Here is a 19763-nt window from a genome sequence, read left to right on the forward strand (position 1 = left end):
CCAAAAAAAAAACATTTTTATGGTAATATCTTTATTAGTTGCCGGGGGATGAAAGAAGAACAATGAACTTTAAGTTTGGCTAGGTCTCGAACTATGGATTCCTATAGTCAGCCAAAAAAACTGAAATCATCGACAAAAACCCTAATTGCGCAAACAAATTACATATCCTGCCGATAAAAAAAAAGTGCTATAGTCTCGTAAATGTAGCTCAGTTGGTAGCTACCAGGGATAATTTGTGCAGGGGCCGGGGTTCGAACCCTGGATTCCCCACTTTTCCACGTATAATGTGTGTGAATCTAGCCACTAGGCTACATGACCAAAAAAAAAGTGTGCGTGAATCTAGCCACTAGGCTACATGACAAAAAGTGCTATAAAATGAATACTGTTCTCAGTTAATTTTTATGAGTTTGTTTTTTTAGAAATTTTTAAAGTGAATCTAGCCACTAGGCTACATGACCCAAAAAAAAGTGCTATAAAATGAATACTGTTCTCAGTTAATTTTTATGAGTTCGTTTTTTTAGAAATTTTTAAAAATTGTTGCAGAATTTGGCTCCCTACAATATGTGACAAAGATTGCTGAGATTAACACACATGCATGCCGTTGGTTAATCCTACCAAGTCGTGACTTCAAGGAAAACGAGACAAGCCTACACACATGTCATGATAGGGAAATTTCCCAGCACGTTTTTCACGCAATGAAACAATTGAGCCTTCAGCTGTTCCAAAATCACCACATGGATAGTAACAAATCCACCACCAACATTTTGACAGAAGGTTTTCCTAACCTAGAATTGCTTTCATCTTCTGTTGTTTTTTGGTGGGGGGATTATCTACCTATGTATTGTCTACCTCTGAGTGGCATTTTCTTTATCTCTAACTTTCGCAGTTGTCTAAATAATTTATTTTAATCATCAATTTATCGACAAGTTTCGTAGGTTTCCTTCCCTACCCTTCAGGGTCTTCCCTTCTCATATTACGTTACACGTGCACCCGTCGTCTTTTTTGCCAAACTTCATGTCATTATTCATTGAGGGTTGCTATTGGCTAAAGAGTTAAACTTCCAAGTTATTATTTGCTTTACAGATTTACTTTAGTGTTGTTATAATTAGTCAAAAACCTGATACAATTCTTTGCTAATTATAACAACACTAAAGTAACATACTTTAGTGTAGCATACAGATTTTCTCTTTGAAGAATTCATATAAACCCTCCAAAACCCTCCCCCAATACAATTTTTTCTCTTTGAAGAATTCATATAAACCCTCCAAAACCCTCCCCCAATACAATTTTTTAGTTCCCCCAAATGAGGAGGGTTTAGTATTTATGAAGGAAAGTTAACCCCCCAATGCCCTCTCCTCCCATTTTCCTCTATTTCTTCCACTTGCTCATTCCTTTTTTTCCAAGACTTCCCCTCCCTTCCCCTCCAAACTCGCAAACAAAGGCCTAAGAGATTATAAACATCTACTATTTTGCATTTAAGTATAAAAAAATTAAGAATCGTTTATTAAAAAAAAACAACCGAGAGAATTACAAGAGATTAAAACAATTCTCTTTTCCATTAAATTTATGAAGTGCGTTCATATATTCCAATCTTGCAGAGGAAAAGAAAGGTACAGAACTCCTAAAAAGAATGGGAGTAAACCAAAGTAACACAGACTTTGTAGCCATTCCAAAACCAGTTAAAGTGCAGAGAAGTGTGTTATAACAAACTCTATAGCACTGACTACTGACTCGATACTCGAGAGACTGCATACCTCCTCCCAACCAAGCTCTCGCTTGATCGTAGTAGATTCAAACATGGGAAAATTTTTGGACTCTACACTCTAATCAAACTACACTCATCTCATCCACAGCTTCCTTTCGGATAAAGTTTAAATATTCTCATGCCAGCATACCATTGTTCGAGAAGACAATCATGCTCCCTTAATGGATGAATCCTGAATCAGGATTAGTTTGGGAGAACAGTTTTCCTGGATATCATCTTCACATTTGTTAAATAATTAGGTTTGACGATGAAGAAGTGGGCAGGTCACATTGGTAGTGATTGATCCTAAGCTCCATATCATATGTAACATATCATTTTAGCCTGAACATAGCTAAAATCACATTTGACAGAAGATGACATTTTATACTATGAATCCAACACACGCTTAGAATGTGAAATTTCTTAGACAGCTTTTAACAAATCAAACAGAGACTAGTTCTCAAGCATTCATGTAACACACCAGTTATGCGTGAAAGATAGTAGGTTGAACAGAATAAATATACTAACTAAAACTTTCCGGTCCCTGTTTGGCAGGTATAAATAATAATGTTCATATATACATGACCAAGATATTTGTCAAAACCCGCCTTACAAAAAAATAATAAAAAATACCTCCAACTGGAGATTATGAATGAATCAAAACTAGATACATGGTTAATCTAATAAATTATAACACAAATAGACCGCTCTGGAACTTTGATGTACACAAATTAATAACTCGGAATTATGACCAACCAATCATACCACCCATTCAACAAAACGAGATCTGGACTGATGTGGTACCTTGGACAGTTGACGACATTCATATACTAAAAATGGTCAGCCAACGAGACTCCTGTCATTCACAGGCCAACCCACTTCACCCATCTGAAAATCCGACCAACTCTCATTGGCAACCCATAGTCTTTGGCAATAGCAGGCTCTCTTCTAGCAACATCAGGTTCCGACCAAACGTATACTCCGCGTTCTTGCTTACTGCCAGGTACAGTATTATCCAAGATAACGGCGACAAGAAAAGCTATCACCATGTGCAGCGAAAATATCGTGTTTAGGAAATAGTTCAACTGCAAAAGGAAAATACATTCACAACTGATTTTAGAAAGGAAATGAAATTACATGTCACTCAACAGCACATACATCTCTCAATTAAAAATGGACGTAAGGAGCTCAATGATTATAAAACAATATTCAAGTGCTAAAAATAACAATGGAACCACAAGTTAAGACGACTATCAAAGTATAAATTTATCAGTTAGTCCACTAAATCATGAATTTTTTATGTAATATTATCATATATAGTAGTTATATATGTTTGCTTAACACAATCAATAAGCAGTAGTTACTAGTTAGCAACCCTGAAATAACATGCAGGATGCTATAAAAAAAGGCGCTTATAATCAAAAGCCAAAGCAGTAGACAATTGATCTTAAAGCATATGTACGCAAGCAACGAACAATTTCACTATTGAATATGTGGGTAGTTTCTATTCATTTACAAAATCATGGAGATAGATATGCACATACCATGATGTTGTTTTCATAGGCTCACGCCTACCCTAAATATAAGACCCTTTTGATTAAAGCACAATCATTAAGAAAAATAGTTTTTCAATTAAATTTGTCAATAATGTACATTCTATTTCAAGAATTATCACTCAATTATTAAGAGAGAAAAATAGTTGATCTTTTAATTTTCTTCATTTAATTAGGGGTATTTTTGTGAAAAACTAACCAAATGTATCTTTTTTTTAAAAGAAATTAATGTATCTTGAACTTTAAAAAGGGTCTTACAAAAGGGGACAGCAAAATTTTGCAAAAGGGTCTTATATATAACGCGGACGGAGGTAGTAACAAATTTCAATCGCAGAATTTATACCATCAAAATCAAGCATAAGATTTGCAGTAGTAAAGGAACATGACACAGAGGCATACCCCTCCATATTTGCTTTGGAAAGGCCCGTGAGAAGCCACAATGTAAGGCTGAAAATAACTTGGCACTGACAAGTTGGAATTTGGAGAGATGCCATATTGTTGAAAGTATGCGGGTATGGAAAGAGAGAAGAACAAAGATAATCCAATTATTATGATATTGCGAGAGCTTCCAGCCTCACTATAGCGTAGATTGGACAAGCCCAATGCTGTAAGCATTGCCCACATAAAGCAGAGGAGACCAGCAACCATGACTCCAGGAATTGAAGCAATGAACCCTCCAACCTTCCCTGTTAATATAGTAAAAGCAAAATTAAACATGGCGTATTTGCAATAAAAAACATTACAGACAAGAGAATTGAAAAAAAAAAAAAAAAAATATGTGCATCACAAAAGAAGCCAGCAATCTGCAATAAATGAATCTAGGAATAAATCAAATATCCTAATATCTAATCATTCATCGTCAAATTCCAAAAATACAACCAGTGCAAGAACTCAATTTTATTTGTTCCATGCAGTTTGATGATAAATTTGTTAACATATAACCATTTTTATATACCAAACATATTGATAGGGAAACTGGTAAAGCAAATACCAAACAAAACACAATAATAGAGTATCTTTAAAATAACAATTATTGGACATATGAAATGTGAAGCAAAAAAGTACTACTAGGATGGGAGGGAGGAAAAGGCATCCTCCAAAATAAATAAATAAAAACTAAATAAAGAACACATAAAAACAGAGAAGCTCAAGGGTGTATCAAGGTAACTACGACTGAAAAAAATCATTGGATTGAGTCATAACTCATAAGGCTTCACCAAAGTATTTAGACTTCGACACCAGAAATTCACACCAAATTGCAAAAAAGTTATCATAGGTAGGTAGCTGAATGGCAATTCAAAAAATATTGGCCACGGTTTCTAAACTATAACACATAACAGCGGAAAGTCCTGTGTGAGGCCTTTGAATCTATAACATGTAATTTGTATTACTTCCAGCTTTCAAGACAGAAGTTTTGACCTTGGGGGAAGTTAATGCAATCCATATAGGCTTGTTAAGAACAAATATACTTATTATAAGAGTTGGAAAATAGGACTAGCAAGTTGTAACAAAAAGCACCAAAGGAATCACGAGTCAAAACTCTTGTATTCTACTTGCCAGAAACAAGATAAGAGAATCAAATAGCATGACAGCACAGAGACTCAACACTTTTGCTATTTTTCAACGTCTGGCGTAAAATTCTATGAGACTAGAAGTAGAACCTTGAAAGACAAGAATAATAATTTTGGATTAAAATACTATTTTGAAAGGAATGTGATAGGGACTTGGGAAGCCTAGAAAAATTGAGCATTCCCCACTCAAATATCCTCCCAAAACCTGCTACGAGTACAGATTGCAGCAATCATAAAATTTAAGTATTACAAGTCTCTGAACAATAATCAAACTGAAAGAGGGCTAAGTCTATATTTTAATATATATTTGATATTTTTAAAAAAAAAAAAAAAATTGAAAGAACAACATGATACATGAGCATATATCACTTTTTTTAAGGCTTTGTTTGAGTTAAATTCAATTTATGTTGTTGTAATATTCTTAAACTCTCCATGATACATGAGCCCTGCTACACTCCAAAACTCACCAAAAACCAGCTCACAAGCACACCCTACGGCTTTGTTTGTGAGTTTGGAAGGGAGGGGAGGGCTTTGGAAAAAAGGAAGGAGCAAGTGGAAGAAATAGAGGACTTTGAGAGGAGGGCTTTGGGGGGTTCATTTTTCTTCATAATACAAAATTCTCCTCATATGTGGGAACTCAAAAGTTGTATTGGAGGGGGATTTTGGAGGGTTTATATGAATTCTTCAAATTCAATCTATGTTGTTGACATGTTGTAATATTCTTAAAATTAAAAATATATCAATCATAAGCATTAATTTATCATTCTCTAAAAAAATACTCTTTCAAAAAATGTGAAAGATTTCTCCATTTTTCCCTATATTTCCTATCCTCTAAAATAATAAGTAGTCACTAAAGTACATGAAATCCCTCAATTTAGTCCCTAAAGTATATGAAAATCAGTCAATTTTAGTTTCTAACATCTTAATAGCATGGACTAAATTGACGTTTAAATATATTTTAGAGACTAATTATATTTATATGCTTCAGAGACTAAATCGGAGAAAAAGTGATGCTTTTGAAGGACTAGATGATTATTAGAAAGAAAGAAAAAACAGTTTGCTGCCTCGCTTGTTATGGATTATTGTTATAGAAATCAGTCTTCTGCCTCGCATTTTATACAAATGCTCATTTCTAGAAATGATGCTTACAAGCATCATACACTCTGAATGTGCTAATTGTTCTGAAAGGGTTTAATACCAGGGTATATTACACAATCTCAAAATAAAAGTAGACTAACAAAGGCTGTTCAGGAACACTTACCCACTAGGATAATGTGCTAACGGTTATTCATCACAGGATGGACTACCAAAGGTAAATGCAAGTACAACAGAAGGATAATAGATACTTACCCACGAGAGATAACACTATCAGAATACATGCACCCAATTGAACTGCTCTGCGGCTTCCCATTTTAGTCACAGCAATTGTATGAACATTTTCAGTTAAAGTGGTAGATCCAGTTCCAGTACCCCAGAGACCAGCCAAAACACTAGAAAGACCTTCCAGACCAATTCCGCGACTAAGAACCCCAGGAGTTGGAGGTCTAGATGCTACTAATAATGAAGATGCATGATATGAGCCAACCTACAAAGTTAAAACAAATTAATATTACCAAACACAGTACAGTGACTATATAATTTTTCATACAGAAAAAAATCATGATATATGATTTAAATTTTGATATAGCATATTGTTAACCTTTCATAGATCAGTAAACTCTACTATTTGACTTATCTAGACAGTATCTTTAAAATAAATAAAATCATAAGTTGCTTTTTGCAGTGTTAAAACTTGAAATCTTATTTAAGGGATAACACAATCGATGACATGCACTGATTGGCCAAGCTGAGAAACAATATTACTTTTCCTGAACTGAAAAATAAAACAATATTATTTGGTGAAAACAGTAAGACAAGTTGGAAACCATTATTTTTTAAATTTGGATCTGATGAACTATATGCCAACTACCAGTCTCTTTAGTCTGTTTTTTTTACCGTTGATATCAATCTTGCAGTTAAGAAGAAGTGACGGTAGATTTTAAGTGAATATTATATTCAAATTTCTTACCTCATCATGTAAACCATTCATTAAGGATATTTTGTTAGGTCCAAGTCATAATTTTTATTGAGCTTGGAGCATATGTAAGAAAGAGAGCAGCATTTTACATACAATATTGCATTCACATCATAAGAATGCAAGAGCCGAGATATTTTTTTTGATTGGACGTGATAAAGTTGTTAAACCATCAACATATTCAGAGTCAAGATAAATAAATGCAGTCCAGGAAACAAAATAGAAAGAAACAAAAAGGACAGGAATCTAACCGAATCCACGGATGAGATTAAGGAAACCACGCACATCACAAGAGCCATTTTCCAGTGGAATACAGGAGTACCCCATTGCAATGGATAGGGAAATTTAAACCATGGGGATGATTTGATTGCATGCGAAGTATCAACTCGACAATATTTCATCCTTGAAATGTGCTTTCTGCAGTGCTCAGAAACCATATTTGAGGCAGGTATGTTTATGTCACAACCTTTGTAGTTGTAGGCTCCAGCTTCGGTCAGCAAGAAAGCAACTGCCCATGTAATTGCCAAACCCAAAGGAACCTGCAAATCAGGTAAAAAAAAATATAACATCACTTAACAGAAATCATTTGTTACACTGCAGAAATTTATTTTCACTGCAGTGGAGTAACTCGGAAGGATATTGTGGCATTGCACTTACTGCATATATTAGAAATATGCGGTGTCCAAGAACAGATATCTTACGAAGATACTGCAGAAAGCAATAAAAAATGGATTAAGTCAGCACATGTGATGATCAATACAATAGACACAGTGGGAGTCTGGATTCAACAAACTTACAAGGGAAAAAACAATAACCACTAATATTTGTATTGCACCAATCTCGATACATGTGCCAACAAGAGGAAAACCATAACCATAAAATGAAAGTCCAACTGCAGCAATGGTTGGGGATACAGCCACAGGATTGATAAACCTGAAAATTGAGATATGAAACATATTACTTTGATTTCAAACCCAACAGTGATCAAATTATGGTGAGCAATCATTACAGATAACAACAACCAAGCCTTATCCCACAAAGGGGGTCAAAAATCTTGAGACACATGCCATAGCGGGTGAAAAATAATACAACTTATTTCAGTACAAAAAGCTACTGTGGCTCTGGCAGTTTGAGACCTATGACATGTAAATAGTTTAATTCGCACAGAAATTGACCAACATTGGCATAAGTAGTCCATTTGAACGCGGTCTGGATACTGGATGCAGGGGATGCAGGACTATTTACTCCTATGTTTGGAAGAACCACTAAGGTGGGTTTGGAGCGGAAAACACTCAAAGCCTTAACACCATCCTCCTTCTCACTGCTACCACCCTCTAAAACCTCCCACATATAGTTGGTTTCTACTCTAGTTAATCTTGCACAACTTTTCAATATAATCCATATAAATAGTCATTTGAAGCAATGATATATCAACGATTGTTGATATATCACTCAAGCCTCCCAGGGGAACCTAAACACCATCCTCCTTCTCACTGCACCACCCTCTAAAACCTCTCACGTTTAGTTGGTTACTTCTGTAATTAATCTTGCACAGCTTTTCAATATAACCTATATAAATATTCATTTGAGGCAAATGGTACATCAACAATTGTTGACTATGACATTATCAGGGAAAAATAAAATAAAAACATTCCTGCTCAGTAAACAGACAAAACAGAATGGAAGCACCTTAGCAGCAGAACTAGCTCTGTACGGTCCAAAAATAAATCAAGAGGAACGGTACTCTACATATGACCATTATCGAATGGAAAATTTGTATTCAATCATGTTATGTTTACTTATTTTAAACATAGCACATTTGCCTGTAAGAATGCTCTCAGCTTCTTAAACTTGATCTCCTATATGGTGACTGAAAGTTATCCAACCGACCAGTTATTAAAGATCGTGTTTAAAAAATATTTAATGAGAAATATATAATTTCTTTCAAAAACCAAAATAGATGACCAAAAACAAATATTAACTCTGTCCCTAAATACAAGTCCCTCTTGAGATTTTTATTTAACCCTTCTTATAAGACCCCTTTCATTCCTTTAACAATACACTCCTGATTATGTTACATCTTTTTCTCCAACCTATAATAATACTATGATGAAAATATAAATTAATTCTCTCTCATAAAGGGTAAACTTGTAAAACAATAACAATTGTCAACAAATTCAATACTACAACAAACTTTTTTAATTCTCGCGTCTCGCGATTTAGTCAACCAGGTCCTATATTTAAGCACTATGCAATACTATTTTCCCCTGTTGTTTTTACCAACGCTGTTTTTCTTCCCAACATTATCTGCTATAGTTTTACTTAAATCTCTCAACCACTAGGAGTTACCTACATTATGTATTGCCTCAATCCACAAGAGCAAACAATGAAGCATGTTTAAAGGCAAATAAAAAGCCAGGAAAAACAAAATCCCTAAACTCATACCTTACTAACAGGGACATAATTCCAGTGTATCCAAGGAAAGTTTGAAAAGCAGATCCAATAATTATAGCCCCCTGCAGCTCCTTCATTATATGTCGGAATTTCTGAAAATTGATATCAAAACATTATCAGCAATCTTAGTTCCAATTATTCCGTCAAAGAAGTTTATAGTGTACCATTCAAAGTCTGTTACATCTAAAGAATAACCAACAACAAAACCGTGACAAGACCGATAATGCCGGTTAGTTGGAACAATAATGTGACAACAATTAACATTATCTAAAACATAAAAAAGAAGAAATATGCATGTTCCATTTAATAATCCTTGAAAATCAAGGAAACCAGCGAAACCGTTACAAGACCGACAATTTTGGTAAAATTGAACAATGATGTAGCCAACAATTAAAATCATCTAAAGAAGTTTTCCGCTTACAATTCAAAGCCCGTTACATCTCATGAATAACCAACAACAAAACCGTTATAAGACTGAAAATGCCGGTTTGTTGGAACAATAATGTGGACAACAATTAACATCATCTAAAACATAAAAATATAAAATACACACACATTCCACTTAATCCTTGAAACTCCGGGGAACAAGGAAAACCATTATACGACCGACAAAATTGATTAAATTGAATGAACAGTGATGTGCCAACAATTAAAATCCGCTAAACAACAACAACAATAACACAGCTTTATCCCACAAAATGGGGTATTAAAATCATCTAAAACATAAAGAATGCACATACATTTTCATTCAGTCCTTGAAACTCGGGTGAGTTGATGATTGCCAAAACTGGAGCCAGATAAACAAAAGAAGACCCTTGTATCAAGGGCAACCTGGACCCAAAAAATGTATGCAACAATGTAGTCACTCCAGACACGAAGAGCGCAGTTGAGACCACTGCAGCAATTTCCTCCTATAGCCACTAACACATCAGATAACAATATTCACATAATACATTTGCCAAAACAAAAACAAAACAAAACATACATAAACAAAATAATAATTAAGTTAGTTGAAAAAAAATGAAATCACTCACATGAGATCCTCCCATAGCAGGAACAATGACAAGTGGAATGAGAATCAATGAACCTAATATAGAAACATAATGCTGAATACCATACACACCAATGGGAACTAAAACAACCATGAAGAAGAAAAATTCATCAGTATTAATCAAAATTTTCAACCTAAGTAAAATCATAAGCAATGTATTATACAATTATCATCTATGAAGCACTGACACACGGACAAGACACTGACTTGTCGACTAACACTCCAAGTAATTTAAAAAATTGAATGTAATCACACGTGTCAGTGTCAGATACGCCTTCGATCAGAAGTGTCAGTGCTACATAGAATCTAATGCTATTATTGTCTTTACCTAAACCAGGTGAATCTCTTAGTTCATACTTCATATGCGAATGCCTTAAAGCAAACCCATCCTCATCCACAGTCTGCGGCAACGAACCAGCAACTTCTTCATTCCTCGCCGTTCTCCTCACCGGCTGCTCAACCTTCACCTGACCATTGGTACTCGGAACTCCATCGGAGTCTCTCCGTTTCTTCACTGCAGGCGGTGGAAGCGGTGGTAGAATTTTCTCGCCGTTTGCTACCGGCGGAGGAGGAGTTGCCTTAACACGACCTGCTTCGAGATCGGGATTGGCTTCAGCTTCTCTAGACTTAACCGGCGGTAAGGTTATCTGACCGGAATCACCGGCATTGGTCTCGCCGGAGAATTTTGGCCGGAAACCGGTTTTCTTAGCCCATGAAGAAGGTGGAACTGGTTTCGCTTCTGGCGTAGATAACGCCGGTGACCATTGTACCGAACGTTGGCGAGGTTCGGGTTCGGACATTGGTGGAATGAAGCTAGTGGCGCATGATAGCTTCAACGGAACGGTTACAGTTATAGATCTGGTGAGTGTAGAAGTGAAGGTTTAGGGTTTTGTGTGGAAGAGAGAGAGAGAAAGCTCCGGCGAAGATAAAGAGAGTGAAAATGTGTGTAGTGATAGTCAGAACTGAGAAGATAAAAATCAAAATGGAACGTGTTTGAAATTTGAACCATGTTATTTAATTTATGTATTTGATTTGTTTCCATTTCTCTTTCGTTTTTGTCTAGGAAGTAATATGTGATCGTCATACTAGTATAAAATAAAAATAAAAAAATTAAACAAAAAATTGAAGGCTAAACTGCAACTTTGGCCCCCTATCTTTCAAAAAGTTGCGATTTTGGCCCCTTAAGTTTGAAAACTACAATTTTGGTCCTCTATGTTTTAGCCCCTTTGCATATTTGGTCCTTTTTTTCAATTTTGACTTGTCAAAGCCCATGTGGCATGCCACATGGGTAATTATTAAATTAAAAATAAATAAAAAATCATTTTTTAATTAAATAAATGAAAAATATAATTAAAATCATTTAAAAAATCAGGAAAATTAAAAAATTAATAAAAAAATTGAAAAAAATTCTGAAAATATTTAAAAAATCTGGAAAAATGAAAAATTAATTAAAAAATTGAAAAATATATAAAAAATTCTGGAAAATTGAAAAATTAATAAAAATGAAAAAATACGGGAAAAATTTAAAAATTCTGGAAAAATTAATAAAAAAATGATTAAAAAAATAATATAATATAATAAAATGAAAAATAATGAAAAATTCTAAAAAAATAAAAAAGATTAAAAAATTCTGAAAAATAAAAATTATGAAAAAATAAAATTTCGAAATTTTAATTAAAATTTTCGAAAAATTCTAATTAAAATTTTAATGAAAAAATTAAAATTCTGGAAAATATTAAAAAAAAAATCAAAATTTTCATTAGTATTTTTCGAAATTTTCATTAGTATATATGTCGACCTTAGGTTTTTTCAGTGTATAAATATACAAAAATTCCCGGTTTATAAAAACACAAAAGTTCCCGGAAAAAATACTAATGAAAATTTCGAAATTTCGAAAAATAAACAAAAAACCTAAGCTCGGTTTATAAATACACATATTTTTTCCCTTATTCTCGGTTTATAAATACACAAAAATACACTGAATTTTTTTTGGAAATAAATACACAAAAAACCTAAGCTCGGTTTATAAATACACATATTTTTTCCCTTATTCTCAGTTTATAAATACACAAAAATACACTTAAATTTTTTTGGAAATAAATACACAAAAAACCTAAGCTCGGTTTATAAATACACATATTTTTTCCCTTATTCTCAGTTTATAAATACACAAAAATACACTTAAATTTTTTTGGAAATAAATACACAAAAAACCTAAGCTCGGTTTATAAATACACATATTTTTTCCCTTATTCTCGGTTTATAAATACACAAAAATACAGTGAAATTTTTTTGGAAATAAATACACTGAAAAAACCTAAGCTCGGTTTATAAATACACATGATTAATCTTTTTAATTTTTTTAAAAATTTTGAAATTTTTTAATATTTTTTTCAATTTTTTTATTAATTTTTCATTTTTCCAGAATTTTTTAATCTTTTTTATTTTTTTCAGAATTTTTCATTATTTTTCATTTTATTAGATTATTTTATTTTTTAATCATTTTTTATTTTTATTAATTTTTCGAGAATTTTTAATTTTTTTCCGTATTTTTTCAGATTTTTTTTATTTTTCTAGAATTTTTAAATTTTTTCCGTATTTTTTCATTTTTATTAATTTTTCAATTTTTCAGAATTTTTTAATATTTTTTTTCAATTTTTTAATTAATTTTTCCAGATTTTTTTAATATTTTCAGAATTTTTTTCAATTTTTTTATTAATTTTTCAATTTTCCTAATTTTTTAAATGATTTTAATTATATTTTTCATTTATTTAATTAAAAAATGATTTTTTATTTATTTTTAATTTAATAATTACCCATGTGGCATGCCACATGGGCGTTGACCAGTCAAAATTGAAAAAAAGGACCAAATATGCAAAGGGGCTAAAACATAGGGGACCAAAATTGTAGTTTTCAAACTTAAGGGGCCAAAATCGCAACTTTTTGAAAGATAGGGGGCCAAAGTTGCAGTTTAGCCAAAATTGAATTGTGTTTATGATAACAAATGAAATGTAATATTTGTCTATTAAATGTGTTTATGAGTATGTAAGATTATATAAAACAAAAAAAAATGAAGTCACTTCTCTCGTTTTATTGTAATGGTAGAACGTCCAAACAAAGAAGACGTGCAAGTAAGCAAATCTTTCGATGTACATTGTTAACAAATGCATCATATGTGACAAGAAGTCCAAGCCAATGTATGGACATGATGATCATTTGCGAGGCCGGTTGCATTCGCAACAAGTTCAAATACTTGATCAATTAAGCAATCATTTGGGTGATTGATACATTCAAATATCGAGACAGTAGTCTGAATCATGTACTAAAAAGCATGCATCTAGCTTTGATTTACTTCATAAGATATTAAGATCTCTAAAGTGATTCTCTCAAAGCCTTTCAATCAGAGTAGTCACTTCAAGGACAAATACTATTACTGCTGCTATCATTGTTGGTGTTTCAAATCATGATATCATTTCATCACCATGTGAAGATCAACACCAGCGTGAGTGTTTAGGGTATGCCACTTAAAAAATAGATTGTCTTCTTATTTGAAAATGAAATCAAATAAAAGTAAAGAATATGATTTATGAACTTACAGAAATATCCTCCTCAAAGTTCTTTATTTGTAAATCAATCAAGAAGTCACGAGCACTCTTGATCTGTTTTTGTTTTGAAATCTCAGCATCCGACCCAAGACCAGTTAATATGAGGGGTCCAATATGAACGTCCACCTTTGTAGGGACATTTAAAGTCAGAGCAAAACTCAATATGGACTAACCCATCATAAATTGGCACTAGGAGAATCGAACTTGAGACCTTAATAAGAGCAAACTTTAAGGTACAAACTAACACCAATAGATCAACCCAAGTGGGTTAAAACACTCTTGAATTGATATAGTATTTTTATGTAATATCTTATTTTAGAGAGCCATCATCCTACAATGACTTTGTATAAGTTAGAAACAAACTTAAACGCCACTTTGCACCCTGTCTAATAATGGTAGACTAAAACAGTTTAGAAAGATTGTAAACATTGATCCACAATAAGTGTGATATGACGAAGTAGACTAGCTGAGTCAGGATCATTGTCAGTAATTTGTCATGATTATGCAACCGGGTAAGCGACGGGATCATCATGGTTGGATAATTGGGCAAGTGATGTAATCATCGTGGTTGGTAAAATGGTAAATGTTATGTGTAATGTGCTTGGGCAAGATTGGTGCTTCGTGAAACCTTGGGGTGGACACCTTGAGTATTGTAGTTGGAAATTATAGTGTGAGAATTCCCTACAATGGAGATGACACAATCACTTTATATAACTGTATTGGACTAGCTATCGGGTTGATAATGAATTAGAATAATTTTGTTATGTCTTCTCTTTCTCTCTCTTTGTATATTTATGTCGAGTTATCTTTTTACTTGAGTTTTGGATTTATTCACGAAACACATCCAAGAGTTGGCACGAAAATGTATGTTTTTTGAAAGATGATGGTGTCCTTCTTAGAGAGTCGATGGATTAATTAAATGGGATATCGAAGACTTTGAGACAAGCTTTAGAAGGGTATGACCTTCGCTTGAGTAGAAGTGAGATAGAGTGTATGTAATGTGATTTCAGCAAAAGGTGAAGTAGTTCTACCTTATAAGTGAAAGTTGGAGATCATATCATACCCCAATTTACACGGTTTAAATATCTTGGATCTATATTACAAAATTACGGAAAAATAAAACCTGATCTAAACCATCGTATCCAAGCAGATCTAAAGAAGAGCGTCTTGTGTTTTATGTGATACGAAGGTACTACTCAAGCTAAAGAGAAAATACTATCGAACAATTATTGGACTGATGATGTCGTATATATGGTATAAAGTGTTGTGTGGTTAAGAAACTAAACGAGAATAAAGTAATCGTAGCAGATATGAAGATGTTGTGTCGGATGTGTAGTAAGTTGAGATGAGGTAAAATTAGAAATGACAATATCAGAGAGAGTTGAGGTAGCACGTGTAATAGAAAGAGAAATGATATTTGTACAACCACTTTTTGACAACTTTTGCAACAACCCTCTCTCTCATACTCACATGTGTTTGCACTCTCTCTCTTCTTCTTTCTCTCTCTATTGTTTTTATCCAATAAGAAGAGAGAAAAACACAAGGGTCACATTAACTTGAGCATTGTTTCTAGTGACAATTGACGTTGAAATAAACTTGAAAGTTGCTATTCTCCCTTTTATTTTTGCTCATTCCTATCCAGAAATTCTTCAATTAGCCCTAGCGCAAGTTAACTGTCGCTCGATACCAATAATAGTTAACTCACATAGGGTACCAGTGGCTGTTAACTTGCACTGACCCCAACGACAGTTAACTACAACTGATTCCAGGTCTGCTATCAGAACAACAATTGTTGTTCAGTTCTTTTTAAGCATCTCATCCATTCATTTTCAAAATCAATTAATCAAAATCAATTCAAAAATCATTAAAAAAGTCATAGAAAAGTACGCAAATGCAAAAATGTCGCATAAATGTCATTATATCAAGAGCCAAAATGTCATAAAAATATGCAAATTTACAATCACAAAACCCCCCGAAAAAAATACGACCATATCACGAGCACTGCCTCTCCCTCCTCCTCCTCCTCCGGACAATCTGGAGTTTGGTCACTGGGTGCATCTCTTCCTGGATCCTCCTAAACATAATGTGACAGTAGGAATGTGGTACCAGTGTGAGTTAATTGTCGTTGATACCGAGCAGCAGTTAACTTGCGCTGGGGTTAATTGTGAAAATTCAGGGTGGGAATGAGCAAAATTGAAAGGAAGAAGATCAATTTTCAATAAACTTGCTATCAAAGCTTTGTTCTTGCGATGCCAAATAGCCCAAATTACATGAATCAAACCAATGTTGATCGGCAATGTTGGCACTTGAGAGTTTCGGCTAATTATTGGTATTGCCTTCTGCAAGGCAAAACACCATTTGATCAACTCATCCAATTCCCACATTTGATATGTCGCGTCATTTTTCGGAGATCAAGGCTATTTGATTAGCTTATTGACTCACTTTTATTTCACGACTGAACATTTAATTTTTTTTCCATAAAAGGGGAAAAAAGTTCAAACACCCCATATTGAAAAGATTTAGGGTTCGGGGGTTAGTTACATAAAGGGAAGGTGTTAGCACCCTTTATGTCCGTAGTACTCTACGGGAACCTCTTGATTTCATTTAATTAATGTGCTATAACTTGCTTGTTTTTGAAAAAGGGATTTGAAATGATAAAAGAAAGGAGACCTAGTTTATCTACATTTTATTGATTTGGAAGGACAAGTCCCTTGCCTACGTACCCGTGAGGGATCAAAATCACGTAGTTCGTGGTAAAAAACTGACGTTTGATTGGTTGTGTGTTTTTTATTAGTTTGAAAAAGGTTTTAAAAATGAAAAGCCAAGTGGCAAAATGAATTTGTTTGTATTTTTTATTTTAAGGAAAAAAAACTTGAGATATGATTAAATTGTTGAAGTTTGATTAAGGAAAGAAAATAAAAAAGGACGATCACTTGATTTAAGATCAAGGTTTATTTTTAAAAAAATATTTTTGTGATTTTGACATAGAATAAAATTAAACTAACGGAGCACAAAGAAATAAAAGCGTTGGAACCCCATGGTGGCGTTGGACCACCACAAGAGCCCTTTACCTAAACTACCAAGCATAAAAATAAACATACACCCACTCACGCACCCATGCACCTAAAACTATTACATTAAGCCTACTAATACATTCTAAAGTCTGCCGAAAAATAAATATGCATGATAAATTTACATTAAGCCTAAATATACATTCTAAAGTCTGCAAAAATAAATATGTGCAATGAAATAATTGACGAAAAGATAAATATGCATGATAGTGAACCTAAACTAAAAAGGAAAGTAAAATGCTAGAGAAAATAAAAATGCATGAAGAAGAAATTAGAAAAGAGAGAAGAAAAAAAAAAAAGAAATGCATAGGGTCACCAATTCTCTTTATGACAAAATCTCGGAATCTTTAATTGAGGACAATTCCACTGCTACGATTGAAAGCTATCCTCACGTAATTGAAACAGAACGGAACAGCTATAAAGCAATAAGCCTTTCACGCGCCCATCAAGCAATCACGCACCCATCAAGCAATTCGGATCGGACGGAACCGCAACTTTGGAACGCAGCAACGGGGAGAAAACAAAACTGAAACCGCAATTGAATTGAAACAACAATTTGAACACGCAACATTAGTGAAATAAAAGGGCAGAAGCATACACGAGCACAATAACAATTCAATTAAAATTGAGTAAAGGCATGGCGCTGCTTTAAATTCTAGGATTATTCACTTTCAAACAGCCACGCATGAATATGTGAAGAATAGATATAAGTAGCAAAATCTATGGAATATATATATTTATATAGTACGACACCATCAGCAACACACAGGAATGGACTTTAGTAGCAAAAGAAATTAACAAGAAAAAAAGAAATTAACAAGTGGGAATGAATGGACACGGCAGTGTTAAATTCTAAGGATGGGAATTCAATGGATCAGCCATACATTAATATAGAGTATATGTATAGTACGGCTACCGCAAAAACAAATTGCACAAGGAATCAACACGCATGAATTTAATTAAACAAACATTGATAACATGAATTGCAAAGAATAATCAAGGGAAAATTGAAACTTGCGATTGGAAAGAAAATATACTTCAGAACTTTTATATAAATACGGTTGTAAAGCTATGGAAAAATAAAGGTTCTAAATATCACGGCTGCTAGGTTTCTCAACAAATAGAATTGTACGGCGGCTAGGGTTTTGGTTTGCAGGTTTTTGGAATCTTTGTGTGTGAAAAAAAATTGTGTATGTGCAATTCGGTTTTATAGTGTTAGGATTAGGGTTTGTTAAAAAAACTGTGTTCCTTGGTTTGGGGAGGAGGAAAGCAGACGTTTGTTACAGAATTTGGGATTTGGTCATTTGAATTTATCATCTAATAATAAAAATGATAATTATGCATATTTTTGGATTTTGGACTTTTTGGACTTATCTAAAAAAAGAAATAATAAAAAGAATAAAAAAGAAATAATGACTAATTAAAATAAAAATTAAAAAGAGTTAAAATTAAATAATAGAAAGAAAAAAAAGATGGAAATAAATACTAAAATAAAAATAGAGAGAAGAGGGCCCGACTCAAATTTTTCACTGAAATGTCAGAGACTGGCCATGATCGAAGGGCATGTGTCGGTGTATGAATGTAGGATCCTTAGGTCAAAAATTGGGGTATGACATGATACATATTAACCTTGACCTTATTAAGTCATCTTGTTGGCTCTGCATCATCCATCGGCGTCGTTTCCCTTTTCATTTGATCTAAATGAATGGTTTTCACATATATTGAGATTTTTTTTCCATTTTTGTTGTTGTTGTGATTTTGTCGTCTCAATGCGACATTATTTTGTTTGTTGTCTTTGTACAATGTTTTTAATTTCTCATCTTGGTGGGTTGTTCATTTTAGTTCAAATTGATAAATCAATTTCAATCAATTACATATTCAATCAATAACTATATTGTCAACGTTACAAATTTAAAAGCATCTATATTTCGATCAGTTACATTTTGTCACATTATTTGTAGGTCGCGTTATTTGTAAGTAGTTTGTCTCTTGATATCATTAACTTTGATGTTGTGTGTTTATTCGTAGATTTATCATTTTCATTTTCAATGTTGTTGAATCTGTGTTTGTTTCACGCACGCTATTATTTTAAATGAATAAATATCGTTTCTTTTAGTAAAAAAGAACTTTGATCTTATCATATTTTCTAAAAAAAAAAAAAAAAAACTTTGATCATACTCTTAATTTATAAATAAGTACTCCCTCCGGTCTCAAATATAAGAAAAGATTCCTTTTTTAGGTTCATTGAGTAGTTAATGTATCTAGTCCACATTGTAAAGCAGATACATTAATTATTCAATGAACCTAAAAAAGGAATTTTTTCTTATATTTGAAACCGGAGGGAGTACGTTGTCAACTCTTCAACCATTATCTCTATAATTTTTTCAATCATTTCATATTATTATTTTTCTGTTGAGATTTTTCCATGTCTACCAAGAAAGGCTAAAGGAAAAATAAATAATAAAAGTTTAGTTTAGTAAAAAATTAATGACCTTTGGACATCATCAAGATTTTTAAGTGAGTTTTAGAGAGAAATGTGACACACTCAAGAGACGTTTTTTTACTGCTACACACCCAAGAGACGTTTAATAATAATGTTGATTATATAAATGGTTTCTTGCCGCAAGTGCTAAAAACAAT

The 19763-nt window shown here is 33.2% G+C and overlaps 1 protein-coding gene and 1 long non-coding RNA gene across 2 annotated transcripts; both read right to left on the minus strand.

Annotated features, from left to right (window-relative positions):
• Positions 1-2228: 2228 nt before the first annotated feature.
• Positions 2229-11442, minus strand: LOC146950160 (nucleobase-ascorbate transporter 12-like). The gene is made up of 10 exons (XM_085746109.1): positions 10776-11442; positions 10431-10528; positions 10137-10307; positions 9388-9488; positions 7740-7875; positions 7600-7650; positions 7194-7481; positions 6219-6453; positions 3697-3983; positions 2229-2829 (listed from the first exon to the last, which is right to left on the minus strand). The coding sequence occupies exons 1-10, from the start codon at positions 11245-11247 to the stop codon at positions 2608-2610; spliced, it is 2061 nt and encodes a 686-aa protein (XP_085602235.1). The 5' UTR covers positions 11248-11442; the 3' UTR covers positions 2229-2607.
• A 5278-nt stretch (positions 11443-16720) lies between these two features.
• LOC146950161 (uncharacterized) lies at positions 16721-18392 on the minus strand. Its single transcript, XR_015027451.1, has 2 exons — positions 18161-18392; positions 16721-17649 (listed from the first exon to the last, which is right to left on the minus strand). It is a non-coding gene; the product is annotated as an uncharacterized LOC146950161 (long non-coding RNA).
• Positions 18393-19763: the final 1371 nt, after the last annotated feature.

The sequence above is a fragment of the Medicago sativa genome, chromosome 2 (assembly GCF_051527215.1).
Source record: "Medicago sativa cultivar Bolivia chromosome 2, Bolivia_mono, whole genome shotgun sequence".
NCBI classification, from domain to species: Eukaryota; Viridiplantae; Streptophyta; class Magnoliopsida; order Fabales; family Fabaceae; genus Medicago; species Medicago sativa.